Consider the following 24,855-nt stretch of genomic DNA (forward strand, 5'->3'; position numbering starts at 1 on the left):
CCACGGTCTATTTGTTTCTCTGTCTACGTATTTGCCCGATGTCGCTAATGATCTGTCATTAGAAAAAACAGTTTTGTTTTTGACATATATGAACGAAGGTGTTACGTCGCATTTTTAAACCTTTTTGATTTTTTTCACATCATATAGAACTTTTAAAAGTATTAATAAATAAAAAAAAATAACGTACAATCCAATAATTTTAGTTTACAAATAATAAAAGGTGTAGGTAAATAATAGACAACGCGTAGTTCTGTTCGCTCGGGATATACGTGGTTCGCTAATACCGCGGCATTTTTGCTTACTTTTAGCATTTTTATATCCGTTGTAATTCTAAATAAAAGGTCCGATTCGAATAATTTCAAGAGGAATTTACCTTTAGCTAATCAACCTTTATTATGAAACTATTTAAGTGCATAAGGATTAATATCATGATACGAATGTCATCTTTCGATTCCACCCTGTTTAATTCGTGTTTTGATTTACTAAATTGAACAAAAAGCAGTTATTGTGACTTAACTTGTTAATAATTACATATACAGTCTCGCGGACTTTTTTGTTTTTTTTTTTATAGCGGACGAGCATAAGAGCCACCTAATGGTAAGTGGTCACCGACGCCCATAGACATTGGCATTGTAAGAAATGTTAACCATTGCTTACATCAACAATACCAAGTACTGCTGTTTTTTGGTAGAATATCTGATGAGTGGGTGGTAACTACCCAGACGGGCTTGCTCAAGCTTGACGATCGGTAATGTGGGTAATGATAAGTATTATAAGCATGTAATACATTACTTTAGGTATCATTAATAGATTTCGCGGCGCACAAATAATGATTTTTATAGGAAAGTTCTTGATACCTTCGGTTACATTATTGCAAATTTTGTCATGTTCTCTAATTCTATAAAAATAAATTATAGCATATATTACTCGCTGATAATTTAGCTTTTTGTAAGTGAAGGATTTTTTGAAATCGGCTTAGCAGTTTTTGAGTTTATCCATTATAAACAAACATACAAATAATCAAATTTCTTACCTCTTTATAACATCAGTATAAATAGATTCCATAATATATAGGTATTATTGGTCTTGGTTATTTATTATTTATTTTTTTATTATTGGTCCTCTTCTCCTCAAAAAGAGGAGAGGAGGCCTTTAGCCCAGCAGTGGGACATTCACAGGCTGTTACGGGATTACGGGGATTGGTCTTGGTTGTTTTAAGTGTGATTATTGTTAAAAAAAATAATAATGATAATTGCAAATTTTATTTACTTTATAAACATCATATTTAAGTTACATATTGAAAATATTAAAATCGTCCATTGTGCCTGCAGCGTTGTTTTATCTTCTGTTGAAATCTATCGTCGAAGAGTTCACATTTTGCCGAACTGTAGAAAAAATAATGCAATTGTATCCTAACTTTCAGAAAACTTGTAATATATATTTTTTTATTTTAAAGTAACTATTATTTTTAGGTATATCGTATGTAAAAATAATTTATATAAACAGAATGATTACGATTACAATAACAATTTAAATGGAAGTAATTAAAAAAGCAAAGTGAATGAGTGATTCAGGTAAGTTCCACAGAATATCACCGCGCCCTCTTCAGAATCAGTCAAAGTTAAGATGTAATCGCAATTGATGATTACACATTGTACTTTTAATCGTTAATCATTAATCTGATTACATGCTGCCCAAGTTTGCTTACAACAATAAGTATTACTGCTTGACAGATATATGAATATAATAATTACAATATTTAATTCTTACAGTTTTGTCAGAAGCCGAGATGGCCTAGTGGTAAGAACGCGTGAATCTTAACCGATGATCGTGGGTTCAAACCGGGCAAGCACCACTGAATTTTCATGTGCTTGATTAGTGATTATAATTCATCTCGTGCTTGACGATGAAGGAAAACATCGTGAGGAAACCTGCATGTGTCTAATTTCACTGAAATTCAGCCACATGTGTATTCCACCAACCCGCATTGGAGCACCGTGGTGGCATAAGCTATTAAACCTTCTCCTCAAAAAGGGAGAGGAGGCCTCAGCCCAGCAGCGGGACATTCACAGGCTGTTATTGTCACTTACGAGTGCTTTCCTAATAAAAAAAATTTATTCATTTGCCATTTAATGATATTCATGAAAAAAGAATTACCAAAGCTTTCCCAAAGTTAGACATCGGCGTTTCAACAGTCTTGTTAATTATTTTATCAACTGAAAAAAAATACAAATGATTCATTATATACAATTAAATGACGTAATAAATACATACAAAAGATGAATTTATCTTTCATTAGACAGTGGATATGACATAATAGGAAGGGCGAGGATCTATAGAAAAGTTTAATTTTGGATACATTGATGGCTTAGAAGAAGTATTTAATCCAGAAATAAACGGGGCCATATATATACCATATATAAATTTGACTGCCTCGTTGGTCTAGTGGCTTGATGTAAGACCACAGACCCGGAGATCCTGAGTACAATTCTCAGGTCGGGCCAGTAAAAAGTTATTGGGTTTTTCTGTCAGGACATTCTCAGTAGCAGCCCGGAGTCTACAAGTTGGAAGTGTGTACACTCCCGTGCCTCGGAAAGCACGTAAAACCGTTGGCCCTGTGCCTGAACTCTTTCCGGTCGTGATTGTATGTATGATAATCCGATGGGATGGCCCATCGGATTATGAGAGTTAGGGAATAGAGAGTGCACCTGTGTTTGCGCACACACTTGTGCACTATAATATCTCCTGCGTAGTTGGCTAACCTCTCTTATGATTGCCCGCCGTGGCCTAAATCGGTCTGAAGGACATTATAAATTTAACATTAACGATTTGCTAACAGCTGGATGCATAATCCAGCTGTTAGCCACCAAGCCACATATAGTTCTTGAATTATAGATTTGATTATAATAAAACACTTAACTATTTATATCAATTTCCCGATTACAACTTCACCGACATTCAAAACGCCATTTTTTCACGAATCCATAACGAATACATATAGCTTATTATAGATCGCGAACAATTATGTTATGTCGATTTAAGGCTGTTCTGTGACTGGACCGATTTATCAGAATCAGTCCAGGGGACCTTATTTATAATAATAATATAATAACATCCTGGGACATTATTCACACACGGCCATCTGATCCCAAAGTAAGCAGAGCTTGTACTATGGAAACCAGACAACTGATATACTACATATACTTTTCTTTTGTAAATACATACTTATGTAGATAATTATACCCAGACTCAGGACAAACAGATATGTTTATACACACAAATGTCTGTCCGAGTGGGAATCGAACCCATGACCTGCGAAAGGCAAGTATCTACCAACCACGACAACCGGTCCGACAATTTATTGGGGATTATTTCGTGAAAATAGATTTATTGATAAGTCATAATAATAATAAAAATAGCTTCAAATTAAAAAAGGAAATATACTTACTATCTCGGAGTCCAAAGCTAGCCGGATTCGAAGTCACGCAATTATTCGCAAAGAACATTGCGAATACAGCCTGAAAAATAAAATAAAGTAGGTATTACAAACACGGGATAAGTCTTTGGCATTATATTCATAAATGATAATGTTGCCAGTTTATCTTAAATAATACTTAAGATGAGATTATAACTTAGATTTATTTTTATTTATTTTTTCTATTTCTAACGTTTATCCACTTAGTTTTATCATTGTTCATTTTAAAGATTGTTTAAAACAATTGAACGTTAGGTATATGAAAATATAGAATCTAAATGATGTAGTTTTTATTTAATATTTTACATTAAACAGTTCTTCAGTTCAGTTTAATTTGCGAGGAATTAAGACAAATCTCAAAAATACCTCTGTTATTTATATTTATGCCAAGACGGCCCTATTTTTTTTCTCATTTTGGTTTAAAAGTAGCAAAGACAAGTATCTCCGTAGATATGTTGTTATATAGTAAGTAGCCTTTGGTTTATCTTATTTTTAATTTCTTTTATTATTGTTTTTATGTGACTGCATGCTTATTACCAGGCAGGTACGTTTCATGATAAAAAATATATCGAAATACGATATTCAACCAAATAGGTTAAAAAAAATTACGTCAAAAAATTGTTAAAGATCCAAAATCATAAGTCCAAAAAACATAACTCACCAGTACAGCGAAAAAAACAACTTCGTATTTCATATTGAAAGAACTCCTTTGAAACTTTTCTTTGTTATGAGATTTAACGAAAATTTTTACACTTATATAGATGTTTCAGACATATGACCCTCAATTATTATACATCTCTTCCGTATTCAATGCTTAAGAAGACAATACACCGCTCGAGACAAAAGTTTTAGTGAAATGTGTCTTTAGGCGTAAAATTGTATATTTTTCGCAGTTATGTTAATTTATATATGGCACTAGTCGTGATAAGCGGGTTCCTCTTAATATGAACGCTTTATTTTTTTTACTTTTTTTTTATTTTTTCAATTGGTTGTAGTCAGTTTTGACAAGCTAATAGGGTATGTTTAATTAACCATGTTTTTTTTTTTTAATTTATTTATTTCGTTCGTAAAACTAGATACAATCAGGAGGTACTAACACGAACACAAATAATGATGATTAAAAGTTACCGCGATCCTGCTCGTTGTTATTTTTTAACAATCGGAATTTTCATACGAGTAATTTATTTGCGACCTGCTAGGATAAGTATTTTAGTTTTTAAATATAGATTTGTGGTTTTACAGAGGACGCGATTAATAAAAAAAATTAATCACCAATTTTTACCTAGGCCCTGGCCTACTCCACTTATAGGGAAATCCGCCCCTAGGCATCTGAATTCAATTTAGTAGATGAACTTGGCAGTAAAAGTAATAACTTTTACCCCATAATTATAAAAAAAAACAAACACACAAATTTAAATAAATATATATATTCATATATTGTAATAAGATGTCAGTGTTCGAAATTTAAACACGTCTTCACAACAATAAGTAATTGATTCCAATTCACAGAACAATGAAATACCAATTTGACAAATTATTCAAGCTAGTTCTAAAAACATTTTTTTTACAAGAAAGCATTACATACATATTTAATTACACAAGGATAAAAATGTTATAATCTGAAATTGTAGACTCAGATTTTTAACATCTTTGCAGTCATTATTTCTATAATGAAAAATGTTTTTATTGCTCTATTGCGCGATGTATTTTTGAATTAAGAATTAAATATTAACGTTTATTCAAATGGATTAAGTAAGATTTGGATGTATTTGTATTTCTTTTTTATTTTGTTTTAATTAATCAGTATTGCCTTTCATTTACATTAATAATTTCATTCTAATCATAAATTAAAACTATAAAATTTACAATCGATCAAATAGTAAAGAAAAGTGAGTTTATTGAAGAAAACAAGTGAATTATATATTTGTTAAATAAAAGCATATATTATTGTACTGTGATTTGTATAGTTCTTAAATATTACTGTTAAATATTGTCAAGTGACAACAACAACACGTAATAGCTATCACAGACAACAGTTTTTTTTTTTAATAAATGGAAATTAGACGAACAACAGTCTACCGTTGTCAATGGATATTCGCATTGTAAGAGCTGACTTTTTTTATTGTGTTCCTTGTGATTGCCGTGGCAGTTTTTTCTCCGCTTTTATCTATTAATAATTATTTTTGTGATGACAATAAAATGAACAATGTAATCTAGTTTAACAAGTGTAAAAATTGTCGTATTTTTAATATGTTACCTTTTTTTAACGTTGGAAAAACATATTAAACGTTTCCCTCAAGGGAAGAGTGGGGGGTCACGGTAGTATGGGCAAGCAAGTAGAGTGGGGGTATACGGGACTCGCCGGTGTCCAAGGCGCCGAGTGCGCCCCAAACATCGGAATACCCACTAAAAAACCAGCGGTACCCGGTTCCCGGCCCTGGTGCACCGCACCACCTGTACTTCGAGATTTACGTCAATTGGACTGGTTCAATAAAAGTATTAAAATATATTTATTAATGTATTTTGTATGAAAGGCTTTCTTTTGTAATTTGACGTAGTTTTTTAAAGAATAATAGCAATACACCTTATTTAAGGAATTACTAATATTTTATATTTTTAAGCGGTAGCTACATTTAGTATTTCTTTAAAACATAGATATGTCTTTAACCCGCGGAGATGTAGTTGACAGCCCAGCAATGTTTTGTATGTATATATATATATATATATATATAATAAATCTTTAACTGATCGCTGTCTGTACATGGAAGATATATGAGTAAAACTATTACCGGGGCGTTTATCAACGCAATAGAACCCAAAACAATGACTTGGAATTTTGTTCTGTTTATCTGTTTCTCTGTGCGATTTGAGGGCGGTTTTCACTAATATATTGTGGCTAACTTCACTTAAAATTTAGTGTTTGTTTTATTCAATCGGTTCATAAATAATAAAGTTATGTCAATTTAAAGAATCACGTCGTCGGGCTTATAATCACGTACGAATAATATTCGATACAATTGCTATAAGTTGAACTCAGATATATATGATCAATCATATTAAATAGGGTTCAGCTTATGATGGCATATGTCGGTTAACTCGCCCGTGCGTATATATATGTCTATCTTATAAGGTTGGCTATAACTTTTTGCATGGTAATCAACATTGTTCTAAGATAATGAATTATTTGAAAATTTGTTTTTATAAAATATTATTAATATTATTTATATTTCCCGGGATGGCAAATGACTCTACTCCACCTGATGGTAAGTGGTAGTAGAGTCCAAACGCGACGACGGCCAGTTCAGTCGGGAAGAACGTTCTGCACCAGCCGCCTGCGCCTTGCCGGCCCGAAAGATGCCTCTTCACGCCTCGTTTGAAGGAACCCGGGTTGTAAGAGAGATTAATTAATTCTTATGAAAGATATCGAGAAATGAACATAGACAGTTTTAATACATTTTATAGTTGGGGTAGGGCGGGTTAGTTAAGTGAATTTTTTGAAAATACTCATACATACTACGTATTTATTTTCGGTTTGTAAATAACTTTATACGTTAAAGTTTATAGGTTAGGTAGGTATTTCGTTTCGTTGTCCTATATATATATTATAGAATAGGAAGATGGACGAGCATATGGGCCACCTGATGGTAAGTAGTCACCAACGCCCATAGACATTGTCATTGTAAGAAATGTTAACCATCGCTTACGTCACCAATGCGTCACCAACCTTGGGAACTAAGATGTTATGTCCCTTGTGCCTGTAATTACACTGGCTCACTCACCCTTCAAACCGGAACACAACAATACCTAGTACTGCTGTTTTGCGGTAGAATATCTGATGAGTGGGTGGTACCTACCCAGACGAGCTTGCACAAAGCTCTACCACCAGTAAAGTTATATTGTTTTGTTGAATTTATTCTTCGTCGGTTAGTTTGACAATTGAAGTAAATTCTTAACTAAATACAAATAAAAATTAAAAATAATACAAATCGTGACCGCATGGAATGGTGGCAAGAATGCTAACAGCATCCCTTTGAATCGCAATTCCGATTCTCTGGGCGAAAAATGAACCACTTAGTCGGTTATTTAATACTACTTATGTATAGTTCTTATTAAAAAAAACCAGCTTTACGTTTTAGTTTTAAAAGGACATAATTTCCTGTTAAGGTATCGTTTGCAGACACAATAAATAAAGCACAGGGAGAGACATTCAAGTATGCCGGAATAGATTTAAGGGAATGATGTATTTCTCATATGTTGCCCTATCTAAATGCGGGTAAAACCGAATAAATACTAATATCCCACGAAAATAAAACTAAAAATGTTTATGTACTGAAATATTATACGTAAATGATATGTTTTTTTTTTTAAGATTTTTATTCCTACTTCAAATATCAGTCTCTAGCCATAGAAGATCTCCCAAATTTAGTGAGCGTTACACTGTTATTCTAATTCTACATAATACTTTGATTTAACTCGACTTCAACGCGCTTACTATTATTACTAACCTTGTCATTGCAATTTAATTTTCAGTAACAATATTTTTTTTTTTTATCAGGTTCATTTGCGAAATTCAAAAATACGCGCCATCTAAGCATAAGGCGTTTTTCACAACTTTCTTAAGCGAAAGCATCGATGTGAAGTTACATATAAACATGACAAACGGCTCGTCAGACATTTTGCTTTTAGTGCGGTCGCCGACTTTGTTGCGGAAACAATTGCTGTGCCAGTCAAACTATCAGACCCTAGGTAAGTCGTTTTAAGGATAGTTCATTTTGTGCTTTCTTGTGATTTTGACGTTTATTTTAAATAATAGGTTACGTTTAATTTTCCTTCGATTTATCATTCCCTACAATGTCAGGCCCTCGTCGTAATAGTGACTAGGGCCTGACGTCAAATCTAGGGACTGACGTTCATACTGTGTGATCCATGGTTTTAAGCATAAAATCCGTGTATTTCTTATAGAATATGGCGCTTAGAAAGAAAACGGTACAATTCAAAGTGTACAGAAAAAGTCAGGAAAAAAGACGTTTGGAAATTTTTTTAAAAAGATCCTGTTTTGCTGGCACAGTACAAAGAAAAAGAACGACAGAAATATCTAACGAAAATAGAAAAAGGACAATGGAAATGTGTCAAAGACATGACTCTGCGTGAGCTTAGATGAACTCTGAAAAACTTGTAAGCCTACTCATCAGATTATAGAAAAAAACAAAATATTGTTAGAAGTGCAAATAAATACATGGACCAAAATACGCCGCCGTCATCGGAGGAGGAAAATATTCCTGAGGTTGCTGTTATAAATTATAATGGAAGATTTGACGCTAGAAGAAGGAGTATTGTTCAACGGAAAAAAATAAATAGTTTACTAAAAAGGAAGGACTTACTCATTGATAATTTGAAGAAAAAGCTTGCCAGCGAACAACAAAGAAACAGAAGACTGAAAGGTAGGGGTGATAAAAAAAAAGAAATATGAATATGAAGAGCGTACATTCCTTAAGGTTTGCAATGATAATGGCACAGAATTTTAAATGAATAAGAATGATGTCGCTGACGTGTTTTATGAAGATGTTTTAGAAAAACTTCCAGTTCATAACATAATAGTCAAGAGTGCGGACTTTTGGCCAGCCAAAACAAATACAAGATATTATCGGCCCGCAGGGGAAATTCATAGCAATTGAACATCGCCTTAACTTTAAAGCAACCTTCGTATTAAAATTAATAACGTTAGAATATTTAACAATTTGTGTAGATTATTTTCTGCAAAAAATTTAAATTAAAAAATACTATTTACAAAAAGATCACTCTCACTCATTTTTTGTGGGTAGATTGAAGTTTTTAATTTATGAACTAAACCTACTTATTATTACCAGTCTAAAAAAAATGTTTTGACAAGTGAAAAGATTCAATGCTGCCGACTTGAGGATATTCCCTCTACATTTGGGGTTAAATAAAATGGAATAGGGTATTTTAGGGGCGGGGTGCATGTCAGTCACCTCCACGTGGTGCACCCTGGGCAACGGGGTCGACCAGCAATCTGATGTTTTTTTCCGGAATACTTGTCGATCGCGGCTGAGACTGACGCGGCGGAAGTGTCGCGGGCCGCTCCTGGGACTTCTCTGTTGCGCAGAGTGGACCAGCGAGCGGCTTCGTGGCAAATAGGAGGACTCCGGGGTCCTTTTGGGCCGCCGGAGAGAGGAGGAGTTGGCCTCTGGAGTCCTTTCGGGCTGCCGGAGACAGGAGTAGAGGAGTAGAGGAGGAGGGAGAAGCGGGTTCGTCCAGTATCGGTGTCGATGCTGGGCGGACAGACTTCGGTCACCGCCTTCTCAAACTCGTTTCCCCATCCAGGCGCCAGCCTGTGGTGGGACCGAGAGCCTTGCTTTCACCGGCCGGGTCGAGAGGAGAAAACCTCAATAAAAAACAACGGTTGGGTCGCTCACCCAAAGCGACGGCCGCAGGTGGGGTCGCGGTGGTGTGCTAACGCGTTCCCGTAACCCCGCCACCATGCGGTGAGAAGGAAACGAGGAGGTTTTAGTGGGTAGGACGATGGTCTTCTGCCCCGTGAGTCCCACATACCCGTCCCGGTCGTGTCCGGGCGGCAGGCGTAAATGCCTTTCCTCCTCGAAAAAAAAAAAAAAAAAAAAAAAAAAAAAAAAAAAAAAAAAAAAAAAAAAAAAAAAAAAAAAAAAAGGATATTTTAGGGGCCACCCAGGTGTCAGCCTGTGGGACCGAGGGCCTTGCCTTAACTGGAGACAACCTCAATAAAAAACTATAGGTGGGTCGCTCACGAATAGCGACTGCCGCTGGCGGGTTTGCGGTGGTAAGCCACAGCATTTCCGTAACCCCACCGTCTGCGGTGAGGCGGAATACTGGGGAGGTTTTAGAGGGTAGGACGGGGCCTTCTGCCCCGTGAGTCCCACATACCCGACCCGTTCCCTCAAACGGGTGGCAGGAGAAAATGCCTTTCCTCCCTGAAAACAAAAAAAAACTGTACTTAATTATTTCAAGCTTATTGCAGCTTGGCTATACTTTTTTTTTCAAGATAATATTATGATATATATTTTCTATTTATTTCAATTCATCGGTCAGGGGAATCGGGGTAATTTCGAGATGGTGCTAGGGGGAGATTTTTCTCAGACGTTGACAGCACTGTTCAACGTCAACAATATTATTTTGTTTTGTTATAAAATTCTCTTAAGTTATTTTCGTTAAATTAGTTATTTCTGTTATTATTTTGCATGCTTTTGTGTTTTTTTTTTATATTTGAAAACAATTAAGTATCGTTTATACTTTTTACAAGTTTAACTTTTAATATTTAACAATTTAAATTGTGTTTAAAGTGAAATTATGACGAAGAAAAGTGAAAATACGCCAAAGAAGAAACGTAACTTTTGCAAGTATTGTCATAAAAATGTGATCGGTAGCAATTATAAATTTAAATCACATTTATTCAAACACGATGCCGTCAAACCTAGATTCAAATGTAAATACTGTTCAAAGGAGTATTTTCGTAATGATAGCTACATGCGCCATCTTCGAAGTCATGCAGGGGAGAAAAATCAAAAGAAATATATTTGTGACTATTGTGATCGAGGTTTTGTTAGCAAGTATAACTTAATCGCTCATTTGAAAAATGTTCATGATGACGCAATTAATCCGCAATACGTTCGCTTCACTTGCAAAGCTTGCGGGGTAGCGTTCTGCGAGAAGAGAATTTTGGATAACCATATAAGGAAATATCATTTCAATATAGAATTGAATGACGAACCGTCTCATTTTAATAAACATTTAAACGAACGATGGATAGAGAAAGTTGTAAGTACGGACGCCTGTGTTGAAATGACGAAAATCAACAACAATGTTATCATAATAAAAAAATGTACGAAAGTCGAAGATATGCCGGAAATGAAAAAGGAGGTGAAAATAAAAAAGTCCTTGTATGGCGCTCAGTTTATTGATCAATATTCAAAGGCCGTCTGTGATTATTGCAAAAAAGAAATGATAAAGAAAAGTTTAAAATCTCATATCAGAGAACGACATTTGAATATAAGGAAATATAGTTGTACAGAGTGTAGTAAAACATTTAAAAGACACTATCAATTGGTCAATCATAAATGCGGTCCAGTTCAAAGGAAAAGGATCAAAAATAAGAAATGAAACAAAATAGATTTTATAAAAAATAAAAAACAGAGCCACGATTCGCTATTAATTATTAAATTATCCAATAATGGATAGTTCATCCACGTATTGTACGTAAATGGTGCTGTATATAAAGTGTTAGTACCAACAATAATTTTGTTGTAAGTTTTATTGTATTTGGACGAGCGACACACAAATACGTGAAAAAACATTATTTTTTTATATTGACACTTAAACCTTAATATATAATATTGTAAGGCTTAAGTGAGACGTAAAAAGAAGAGTTATATATATAGCATTCGTGAAATGTTATTATTGATTGTATTTTAAAATGTTACTTCTGAGCATATTATTTCTGATATATTTAATCTCATTAGTGACTTAATCCATAAAAACAAAGATACTGCCTTTTGCTGTTAAACAAAAAAATAAAATAATGCATATTAAATATTGTTCAAGTTTTTACTAAGAACAAATACAATTAAAATTAAAAGTAAATTTATAATTAAATTGATAGTTTTTTACACAATTTCAAATTAAATATATTTCATTAAAAATATTTTGGCTGTCTAATGTCTGTCTTTACATTTATAAAAAAGAAACAAAAAAAATTTAGCCTAAATATTATGTAGAAATATAGAAATTTACATTACATGAAACTAAACTCAACTATTGAAAAGAGAAACAATTTAACTGATGACATAAGATCATATTTACTGATTGTATTTTTAACAGAGTGTTGATGCTCAAGGCTGGCTGGCAATTTTTAGTGGCCATAATGTACATTATATGAAAACAATTGACAAATTTTAGTTGTTTATACAACTCATCTGAGCCTTAGATTATTTCATATCCGCTCAAGCATCGCTCAGTGTTCATGTGCTTAATTTTTTTTTATACACCAAGCTCTAAAATATTGTTAGGATGTATTCAATGTCGTGCTGCATGCATATCTTCTCCAATACTTCTAAATATTAATTATAACACCATATAAGTTGTTCTTAATACATTTTAATCAGGTACTATACATGTTAACTCCCTTTTAATAACTGATAAACTTTTTTTCTTCTTTTTCTGGTGTTTACCTACGTTAGTTGAGCGAAAAATATTCTGTCAATGTATAAATGAGATGACACATATGACAAGGGTTGGTAATGATGAATAGAAACTATACATTACATATCAAGAACAATATGATAATTAAATGAAAGCATAAATATTATCAAAATGTCTTCCAAATTATTGTATGGCTTGTATATGTTAAAATATTGTCTAAGTTCGATTGTTTTATATAGGAATTTTTATATTTTCCATTACATTTTTACATAAGGATTGCATGTTTTTTTTTTAAAGATATCTTTTGTCATTTGAGTATTTTTAAGTGACTATGTAATATTTTTACTGATATGTATATCCATTTGTTGATATTAAATATTATCTCTTTCGGGGCAGTACACTAGATACCTTAGCTAACTAACATAATTATATCTAAAAGCATTTATTATGCTGGAAAGTATTAAGGTAACATTTCTACATACAGACTTATAGATTTAATAGTGATAGTTTTTTAATTCTATAATGTTCTAGAAGTTACTAGAATAGTGTAAGCAAAGTTATCAAACTTCCATATCAAAGGAAAGTCACTTATTTTTTAAACATATATTCGATTAATTTGACTGTATTATCTGTGGTTTGGATAACTTTTTAAAAATGAACAGTCATTTCTGTAAATGGCTTAAATAATGGTTTAAAGTGTCAGATGTATACAGGCAAAATGTGTAAGGAATAGATGATATTTATTATAGTATTAATGTCTATGGGCCGTGGTTACCCCTTTCCATTAGATGGGACATTTACGGGTCTCCCTTTATAATCAAAATATTGTACTTATAATATAAAAATTAAGTATTTTTATGTGTAGTTATTATATTGTTATGAAATTCATTCATTTGATTGGGATATAGGGTTTGTTTTCGCTTGAACTAAAATGTTATATAAATTTATGGGTCCTTATAAGATTGCGAGCTATGTCTCTTGTATTAGTTGTTGACAAAAAAAAACCCGGCATAGATAATTTGTTTACATACTTATGTATTGGACCGTTGGACTCGGCTGTCAAATTATTTTCATGTTATTATTAAAGTGCAGTGAAATGTTATTGACTTGGATATTATAATAACTTTTGTTAACTAAACAGTATTGGTCATGATTGTTATTACTTAATTTGTGCCAATATTGGAATGTAAAATATATTCTTGACAGAATATATATGCATGTCAATTTTTTTTTTTTATTATCTGATATATTAAGATCTGAAATTATTCTGCCTAATGAAAATTCGCATGAACTATCCGGATTATAATTGACAAGTGTTTGTCTTAGCTTCTTAAAAATTATAATATAGGGATATTTTTTTATTTTGTAATTGTTGTATATCTTAATGTTAGTATAGCTCAAAATCTTTATATATATTACTTTTAAGACTGAAAGTGCCTTACAAACGCTTAAGTTAATATTAAGTCTTATAGATAGTTATGTACCTAAATCAATTAATATGTAAAGATGTGCTGATTATTTTCTAAACAATGTCTAATTTTGAAGACAAGGGACAGAATTCGCTGTCCAGGCATGTTATACAGCCCAGGATTTAGAGGGTCAAGGCCACTAAACACATTGACATTTGAGCCTCCCCATTCCGAAGCGGTTAGGTTAAATTATATTTGGTTGTGTCCCTCGGCTAGAGGGGCACATTGTTCATTGGCTTGGAGGCCTAGGCTGATATTTATGTACACTCAATAAACGACTTACGTAAAGTAAGAATAGTCTTTCATTTAGTAGCATTAGATATCCCCTGCTTATAAACATTCTTTAATGGGTGATTAGTAAAACAATGCTGTCTTCTTCTTTTAAATGTCAAATCAATAATGGCAGAAAGAGACAAACCAGTGTTTAAATAAACAGCCGTTATCTAACATTTATAAGGCGGTTCAACTTAAATATCAGTCATTTTAATTACCCTAATCTCAGTGAGGAGTCGCCTAACTCTATTTGAGTGCTTTATTGAAACTTTTTTTATTTAGTATATTAACAGAAATAAGGTTGTGGAAGGTAGACAAACAGACACCATATCGATTTTATTTTATTGATTTATTGTTTCCAGTGAAACCAGATTTATTTTCAGAAAAAAAAGTAAAATAAATTGGTGAAAACTAAAAAAAATCGTTAAAATTTATTTTAAAAAACCTTATATATAGTCATAATATTCACTTTCATCGTCAGACTCGTTTAAATATTTATCCTGTAATTTCATACAAGGAGACTGTGATATTAATTCTATATCCGTTTTAGAATGATGAGCGGCATCCTTTGCTTGCAAAATTTCATCTTTCTGTCTTTGCTCTTTGTAGTGGAGGCCATTATTTAACAAATTAATTGTATTTATAATCTTATATTTCTTGGTGGATCCTTTTGTATTTTGCTCTTTTTTAAAATAAATACTATCTCTTTTATTTTTTATGTTTTTGAGCAAATCATAGAACAATGGTCCGTCACGTATTCTTATTTCTTTGGTCACTGGGTTATAAATACCGCAGTCGTTAAAACATATATAATTTTTGTTATTACTTATCATTGCTCTTGAATAAAATACATGATTTGTTGAATTGATTATTCTAAACACTATTAAATCGTCGAGAATCTAAAATAAATTTATTTTATTTTAGTTATTTAAAAAAAAGATTCTTGCAATTGTCTATTGGATCGTAATCTTAATGTCTTGTAATTAATTAAATATTTATATAATATATTCTGAATTTAAATTATAGGGTAGAATGGATTTTAATATAATCTAGACTCGCGGTAGCGTATGTGTTCCAAATTTCATAAACACCCTTCGAACGGTCATTAAGATATTAACGTCCAAATATGAAAACTAGCCAAATCAGACCTTAGGCTTCAATATATTATTCTATAATGAAAAATGATATTTTGTTATAAATAAATTTCAGGACTAGCCATTGAACTTGGCACCCATTTAGATCTCACTTCTTTTGTCGTTGAAGTCAACAACCAAGGCATATATCATAACATTGAACTTGGCTATCATTTCACATTTATGTTTTTGATGGGATTTTTAGATATTTAAATATTTATATAGATTATAATTAAGATTCAAGACATATTACGATAATAAGACGCATATTCGTACAATGCAACCCTCCTTGTTAAAAAAAAATATCACAAATGAAAATATTATTCTCATTGTGACGAAAAATGTTTCACATACCGAATACAGAGTTGAAATTTCACAACTTTCCCGCCCTTGACAGATGACAGCAGTGCTACGTTCAGGAACGTTGTATGTCTTTGTGATACGCCATATTGTTTCAATAGATTCCCCGCAAGATATTCTTAAATCTCTCAAAGTTATTACTGATGGACAAACGTCAAATGGCTTATAATATTGTGTATTATTAACTACGCATAGTTCCTGCTCTGTTCTTAATGTAAGTATTTCGTAAGGACACCTTAGTGGTTTTTCTTCAATAACCTGCGTAAAATATTATTTATGATCATTTAAACAATATTAGATAGGTAACGACTATTTTCTCGAAGTGCATAGTAATTATTGAAATAAGCATTATATTATATCCAAGTAACAAATCAAACTTTTTCAATTTGATAATTTGGCATAGCTTATAAAGTATGTGCATTAGATGTGTTTTGCCAAAAGAAAATAATTTATAAAAAAAAATTATTAATTTGAGATAGCTCGATTTACTTTAATTTATATTTTTATTAAAACGTACTTTACCCAATATCCACCACTGCGGCATTTACCACGAGTTTCATTTAAAAAACCTTGGCATTTGTAACAAATTATTGAACGATTTCCAAATTCAGTTTCAACCACCCGCCATGTTCTCCAGAATAAATCTCTCTTGAAGATAAACTTCGAACCGTTCATCGTTAATATGTTTCTGAACGCATTTTCCATTTCATTTTTATTTAAATCAAGACCATTATGATCGCGGGAATGAAGTATACCACCAACAAATAAGGTTTTATTAGAATTAATTTTATCGAATAATTTAATTTTTATATCTTGGTCGTGATTTTGTTTTTTTCGATTAAGAAGTCTTTGACGTAAATTAATTTTTTCTGTATTTAAATTCGAATTGTAATCCAAAAATATATCGAAATTGTTCAGATTCATTTTCTCAAATGAATACTCAATATTTATTATTAATGTAAAATAAAGTATTCTTAGTTTCATTACTTGAAATGAACTGGAGTCCTAACAGCATTCATAGAACAATGGCGTTTTATACTATGATCAAACAGTATGTTGTATGTTTATAAACAACTGCGCCGGTTTCTTTTATTTTTTTAAAAGTGATTTTTTTTTAATTTTCTCTCAATATTTGACTCGCAAAAGTTCTAAGTATATATATTCTTATCAATATAATATAATAAGAATTTTTTAACATTTTTAATAATTGCTGTCATAAAATTTTATTTATTTTTCAGCATACCATTTCAGTTTTGAACTGAAAGTACGTTGATGACTACTTGTACAGTATAACAAAAATTGATAATAAAGAAATTAAAATATACATTGAATTAATTATATGATAACTCACAAATAAACATTTTTTTTTTTATTATTATTCCATCTACAAATTTATTGATACCCACGTGTTGATCCGTCATAAGAAGAATGAATGAATTGAAACTGACGTTTTCGTAGTATTCCGATCAAATCTGCAATCGCTATTCGTATTCACTACTCTCTGATTCATGGAGACAGCTCCATTCATTGTTAAACGTCGAGAAACAATGGTTGACTGCAATTGTATTTTGTTATGGAAATTCCCTCGTTTATAGTGCTTTTAAAAAAAGGTTTTCGTGTTATGTGCAAGTGATTTTTGTGCTTATGTGTAATTTTAATTTGTGACGTTCATTTATTTTGAAAGCAAACGTATCGGTGAGTAATAAAATAATTCTATCGTATATATAAATTGTAACACAAATGTTGTTATCGTACGTTTAAAGATTAAATTTTAAGTAATAACAGATGTTTTGCGATTTTCCTTATATAATTACTGTGATTTTATTCATTTTTATCAATTCCATATTGAAAAATATTAACAAAATACCTCCCTTTTATATTATATTTATTAGAGAATGGAATATTAGTATTTATTACATATATACATATTTTTAATAACACTTTTCCACTATTAAGACAAAATTAAGTCTTTAACCATTTACAAAAAGGCGAATGAAAAAAAATAATAATTTGAATAATTTTGTATGATTCAGCAATATTGTAGAAAATATGTAAGTTGTCTATTAGGACATAGAGATAGTTAATTGTTCATTCCGGAATGATTATACTCAAGTATATAAAGCATTATATCCAATAAACTAATATATAAACTTGTATAAATGTAATATATAAACCTTGTGATATTGCTCACTCTAGAAAATACATAAACATGAACAAATAATGAGCCCATTCTGTTGTTAAAATCTCTAATTAAAACTAATAACATTGTTATAGCTGTTGTCTTTAAACTTATTTAAAAATCATGTATAAAAGAATCTGAGATATTACAAAAGTAGTATTGTAAAGCCTGTAAATGTCCCACAGCTGGGCTAAGGTCTCCTCTGCCTTTGTGCGGAAGGCTTGGAGCCTCCACCATGCTGCTTCAACGTGGTTTGGTGGATACACATGTGACATGAGTGAAATTAGACACATGCAGGTTTTAACTTACAAAGTTTTCCTGCAATACTGAAAAACGAAATGATTAAGATGCATCCATTCTAACCACTGGGCCATCCAGACAGCAACATTTTAATCAACTCCATATAAATATTGTGAATATGTGAATATAACGGATTCAAAAATTTTTTTTTTTTAATATATTTTTTTAGGTAACAAAAAGTACATTCATTCTTAAAACTATAATATTAACATTAGCAAACATTAAAAGTCAAGTTGCCATTTATAACTAAAACATAATTATAGCAGAATGAACTTATAATAATAAAAAAATCACGAGAAAAGGCAAAATTTATAAAAGAATTAGGTTTTCACAGATTCTAACACAAACTTCCTAAAGTTTGAGATTGATTCCGTTAATATATCTATCCGTAACAGCCTGTGAATGTCCCACTGCTGGGCTAAAGGCCTCCTCTCCTCTTTTTGAGGAGAAGGTTTATTTGAGGAGAGAATATATCTATACTAGAAAATTTAGTATTATATTCCTTACAAACTATACACATATATAAAGCAATTTCATAATTAATTACTGTAACTTTGATAAAATATAATAAAAAATTATGGTCTTTTTAATATTTGCTCAACATTTTATGACTAGATGGTGATAATAAATGATGTTATCTATTCCACTTGTAAAGTGATTCGGATTTAAATTTAATGAACTGTTACTTACCTACTGACTATTAAACCGGTTTGGCTCATGCTCATAGCATACCTTCAATGCTCATATACCTATTGAAGATACTCTAGTGTTCTTTACCCATATATGAGCTTATTACACGAATTGATTCCTCCAGCCCCTTTTTACTATCGAACGGCCAGGCCAAAGCGACCAAAGCACCATAGGTACACAGTGTAAATTCCCCGCCTACGTATGAAGCGCTTTGAGTCTACGTTCATCATTCGCACTGTGAAACTATGGAATGCTTTGCCTGAGTCCGTATTTCCTGATAGGTACAATGTTGGTGTCTTCAAATCCAGAGTAAACAGGTTTCTTATAGGCAAGCATGCTACATCTTAGACCGTGTCGATGCTTAACATCAGGCATGTCAACGGTCAAACGCTGGCCTATACATTGTAAAAGAAAAAAATTATGTTATACTTGAATGTCTGTCTGAGTAGATACCACCCATTTATTATATATTCTACTGTCAAACAGCCATACTTAAAGGGTGAAAGAGTTAGTTTAACTACAGGCACAAGGGTCATAACATCTTAGGTCCAGAGGTTGGTGGCGCATTGGTGCTGTAAGAAGTGTATTATTTCTTACAACGCCAATATGGGTTGTGGTAATATAATATAATATCCTAGGACATTATACACAAACGGCCATCTAAACCCAAAATAAGCAGAGCTTGTGCTGGAAACCAGTCAACTGATATACTACATGTACTACTTTTCTTTTGTAAATACGTACTTATAGATAATTACACCCAGACTCAGGAAAAACAGACATGTTCATGCACACAAATGTCTGTCCTGGGTGGGAATCGAACTCACAACCTTCGGCGTAAAAGGCAATATTACCAACCACGCCAACTGGCTCGTCAAAACTACCTACTTACCATCAGGTTACTAGTTATACTTAATTACTATATTAACTGTCATACAGTTGTAAATTTATTATCAAATATGTATATTTTTTTGTTTTAATGAGTAGTTGATAAGTATATCACAACAATGGCCTTTGTCTCTGCTATGTGGGCTCATGTTTAGAATGACTAATGCTCGCCCGGTGATCGAAATTCAACCATAATCATTATTGATAATTGTATCAGGAAACGTGACTTTTCCATGTTTCGAACACTTATGTATCCAGTGTCTACAATAGAACGAGACGAGCAATTGCTCTAGGCGCCAGGTACCAACGGACGCGAAAATAATAATAGTAAAAATAATATATGAAAAAACAGCCTTACAAATAAAAGTGCAATTTTATATTACTAAGTAAAGACACATTAGCCGCAGACCACCAGACTATGTCGGGAACCGATGCCTGGACTTTGTTGTCGAAGGCCCTAGATCCCGCGGCAGGCCCAAGAAGCGCTGGCTCGATGTTGTGAGAGACGATATGAGCCCTGGACCCTGGCGTTACTAGGCCGGCAGAAGAAGAAGAAGTAAAAGACACAACTGTAACATAAAACTATGTACTTACATAGTTCTGTGCTAGGCTAATTATTTATCTAATCTATCTCCACGGATACATGAGCGTTGTTTGATTTTTATAAATATGGTTATTATTATTTATATAACATTACCGAAATGCAATTTATGCGAAAGCGTCGACCAAAAGACGCGGAAAGACATACTTCAATCTACAACGATTACGGTACAGGGCCGGCGTTGGTTATGTGTACTCTCATATTTATAACATTGTTTATCAATAGCTACAAAACAAATAACAAAAGACAAGACTAAGGCCTTGAACCGTTTTGTCTTTGCCTGTTTATATAAAAATCATACATAATTAAATTACTCACTCAAATACTCTTAAAAATCCAAGTAACACAATTGAACACATTTAACAAGTCGCGCCAATAACGTTTAAATTCTTTACCTTTCTGTCAACAAATAAAATGGCGGTTTTGAATTGGCGCGCATCTTTTTTTTTTAACAACGTCGTACAGATCAAGGAATCTCGTAACTATATATAGTTTTTAATTATTATATTAATTTAATATACGACAAAGGAATTATGTTTTAACAAAGACATAAAATATGAATTATAATTAATGCTTATTTTTTCAAGATGGACAAATGCTCTGTAATAATAATAATAATAATAAATTTATTTATTCTCTCCCACAGACAATAATGTTTACATTTTCTTTTTTTATAATATATATAAATACAGTTATATGTGGGATACAGGAGCCCAAACTAGTTTGCCCTGTGCTAAGGGTCTCCTGGCTCCCCCTCTTGAGTAAGGAACTATTTATTTGTTTAATTTTATAGAAAACAGGAGAAACACTAAAGCTTTTACAATATATTATTTAGTAATAAGTTAGACTTATGCTAATAGAAATAAAGAGATAATGTATGCTTGTGAATATGTGCGTGTGAGCGCATGTGTATGGGTGTGTGTGTGTGTGTTTGTGCCTGTGTGTCTTGTATGCATGTGTATATATGGTGTGTAGATTATTTAATGTAATGTAATGTAAGGTTTTAGTGCTAAAATGTATTTCATGTTAAAATGAACGCATTACAAGTATTAACTGTAATTGTCAGATGTATAATGCAGGATTATTTATCTATTAAAATTGGGTAGTTTTTTTGAGCTAAGCTGTCATTTTGATTTTAATAATAAATATATTGTATATTAGTTTACACCCGTGTCTTGGGGGATGCGGTATCAATATCTTTCCTTGGGGTAAACCCAAGGAAAGTGCAATTCTAATTACCAATACGTGTATCTATAACAAAATCATAATATTTTATTCAACACGGAGGCATTACGCGTGATTACACTTACTTATTGATAGTCAAATTAGAAACTACTAAACGCATTACCACAGATATTAAATAAAGTTTTCGAATTAAATAAATTTGGTTTCTTCGACTCAAATCTTTCCGAAAAATTTACTAATACTAACTAAAATGACGTACTGAAAAAGAAAAATATTTTTATAAATATTTATGTAATTGGATAGCTGCCAATCATATTGGTAGCATTCGTCACGTACGGTGAACTTAAGTACATACGTACATATATATACATTAAATGTCATATATGCAAGTATATTGCAATGTATATATAGCCTATTCTGACCGCAAGTAAGTAAAGACAAATAAACAACTGAAATCGAATTGACACGATACAATTGGTCGAGATGTTGAATAATCTTTGTTATACACTCTGGATTCGCGGAAAAAAGTTGTTTTCGAGTAAAATCAAAGCGATAATAAATAGTTAAGTCGAATAGTATTTTATTATAAATAAAGGTAAATTAATCTAGGAATGTTTAAATTCATTTAAAATTTATTTGTTCTAACCACTGGACCATTTCGATTTTTTTTAGGTACATATTGGTAGTGGTCAGAATGTAATAGTAATTATATACATAAACAGACCAGGCTCGTGGCATTGACCTTTATCGCGAAAAAAAAGAAGGTCAATGAACAGTAGAGTACAAATAGCTATGCCGTCTCTTTCTCGCTTCTAAATTTAAATTATAGTTGCTTTTTAATGGTAATAAAAAATATAATGTGTGTTGTGTTTTTAATATTAATAAATTAATTGTGGTATTTCTTTATATAATACACAATTAGTTTTTTTTCTTTAATGAAAGTTGCCTGCAGGCAAAGATATGAATTAGAAAGATATTGCCCAGTATATAGAAGGCGTGAATCTTAAACGATGAATGCGGGTTCAAACCCAGGCAAGCACAAATGAGTATAAATCGTGTTTAATATTCACCTCCTACTCGGCGGCGATGGAACACATCGTAAGGAAACCTACATGTGCCTATTTATGTGGAGCAGCGTGGTGGAATGAGTTCCAATACTTCTACTTTAAAGGGAGGGGAGACGTTAGCCCAGCAGTGGGACATTAACGGACTGTTACTAGTTACTTACTAGAACCATTATTGAGCTAATATTTCTAAGTCATTCAAATGTAACTAATAGCCGAGGTCCACGGTTCAAAGCCGGAGTCGGACCAATATTTACTAGGTTTTCATTCGAGATTTCGGTGTAAAACGCCGAAGTTTTATTAGGCAGTGCTTGCACTGCACTGGATTGAGCGAAATCAGTGTTTAGATGTCTCTCTCACTTTCTGTCATTATTAAATTGACATTCGAAAGAAGGAGACAGAGCATTGTCAACCACCCGCTTCACAAAGTTCAATATAAGATCTACCCTACTACTAAGCTACCCATCCTGTCTTGTCTAGTCGAATAAGGACCTAAATAAAATGTTTATATCGTAAAGCTCCCAGTCGTCATGATTTTTTTCCGACATCATCAAAACAAACATCGTCATATTTCAGCGAATTTACACAAACCCTTAGTGAATTATACACCAAAGCCTTCCACGTGTTTCACTTCTTCCATTTGTGGAATGAGTACGAAAATTCATTGGGTCGTTTTTGAGTTTATCGCGGTCATACAGACAGACTCCAGACCTTAGAACATCGTCGTAAGGTTGCCTGTCTGTCGGTATTCTACAAGATATATTTCGGAGAGTGTGCTCAGGAACTATTTAATCTGGTTCCCCCGTCACCTTTTTACCATAGAACTGCGAGACATCAAAAAGATCTGCATCCGTACGTAGTTGACGTATTTAAGACACGTACGAAACGATTTGCTTCCTCGTTTCTGATACGCACTGCCAATGTCTGGAATACGCTCCCGACCTCCGTTTTCCCCACCACCTCCGATATGGGTACCTTCAAGTCTATAGTGAATAGTCATCTTCTAGGTAAGCGCGCTCCATAGACTGTATCTCACTTTCCATCAGGTGTGTTAACAGTCGAGCGCTAGACTATAATTTAAAGAAAAAAAAGACATGGCGTCGTTTATTGGTTATCTTCAATATATCCCTTCAATAATCCATCGACCACATTCACTTCCCGTGACGGTCGCCATTTTCTTCATAGTCAATATCGTATTAGATTCTGACATACCACGATCGTGTACTACGTCGAGGGTAGCGTTTGTTGTCACAGAATAGCGCTGTTATAGTCGTATATTGCTGTCATATATCAATTCAGGTCAATTTAAAGATGGAGTACAGTTTATTCCACTGATGTATTCGTATCGCCTATATTTATTAAGACCCGTGTAATAATCTTTAGTGTAAATGCGCTAGCAACTCTGTGTGTCTGTTACGCTTTCACGGTTAAACCACTGAACTGATTTTGATGAAATTCAAACAAACGAACGAGTCTTAAAATAAAAATGCAACACTTTTCGTTTATTTTTGTGTTATCGATAAAAAAAAATACGCAACTCGAAAAACTGGTAGGGCTTTGTGCATGCTCGTCTGGTTAGGTACCACCCACTCATCAGATATTCTACGAAACAGCAGAACTTGGTATTGTGTTCCGGTTTGAAAAGTGAGTGAGCCGGTGTAATTACAGGCACAAGGGACGTAAAATCTTAGTTCCCAAGGTCGGTGGCGCATTGGATATGTAAGCGATGGTTAATACTTCTTACAATGCCAATGTCAAAGGGCATTGGTGACCATTTACCATCAGGTGGACCATATGCTCGTCCGCCTTCCTATTCTATAAAAAAAGGCTACATACATACATACTTTATATATATATATATATATATATATATATATATATATATATATATATGTATATATAAGTAATAGTTTAAACAGTTTGTTTACGGCCACTCGTAAAATTTTCCATTTATATATTACGTAATATAATATTATTATATAAATGTTTAAATGTCTACAAGCAATTGTATGTTCATAAAGAACAATTCCAAGTTGTTTTTTCGTTTGA

General features: G+C 32.6%; 2 protein-coding genes across 3 annotated transcripts in view; one reads left to right on the forward strand and one right to left on the reverse strand.

The window, feature by feature from the left end:
* Positions 1-1,253: 1,253 nt before the first annotated feature.
* On the reverse strand, positions 1,254-16,883 carry LOC126780080 (uncharacterized). The gene is made up of 5 exons (XM_050504341.1): positions 16,422-16,883; positions 15,894-16,157; positions 3,449-3,518; positions 2,158-2,216; positions 1,254-1,385 (listed from the first exon to the last, which is right to left on the reverse strand). Exons 1-5 carry the CDS (start codon positions 16,881-16,883, stop codon positions 1,371-1,373), a joined length of 870 nt encoding a protein of 289 aa, XP_050360298.1. The 3' UTR covers positions 1,254-1,370.
* Positions 16,884-17,369: 486 nt separating this feature from the next.
* Positions 17,370-24,855, forward strand: part of LOC126779927 (monocarboxylate transporter 12-like) — a 38,690-nt gene continuing 31,204 nt past the window's right edge. For both annotated transcript variants that reach the window (XM_050504125.1, XM_050504126.1), the window contains exon 1: positions 17,370-17,594. The gene's annotated coding sequence lies outside the window, so the exon portion shown is untranslated. The remainder of the gene's footprint in view (positions 17,595-24,855) is intronic.

The sequence above is a fragment of the Nymphalis io genome, chromosome 30 (genome assembly GCF_905147045.1).
Source record: "Nymphalis io chromosome 30, ilAglIoxx1.1, whole genome shotgun sequence".
NCBI lineage: Eukaryota > Metazoa > Arthropoda > Insecta > Lepidoptera > Nymphalidae > Nymphalis > Nymphalis io.

What these genes read in the sequence shown, in the direction of transcription:
- LOC126780080 (XM_050504341.1), bottom strand. Translation starts at nt 16,883, where the DNA reads ATGAAACTAAGAATACTTTATTTTACATTAATAATAAATATTGAGTAT. An exon ending in GCCGCAGTGGTGGATATTGG is followed by an intron (nt 16,158 to 16,421) that starts GTAAAGTACGTT and finishes TATTTTACGCAG; the next exon opens with GTTATTGAAGAAAAACCACT. An exon ending in AAATTTCAACTCTGTATTCG is followed by an intron (nt 3,519 to 15,893) that starts GTATGTGAAACA and finishes TTTATTTTTCAG; the next exon opens with GCTGTATTCGCAATGTTCTT.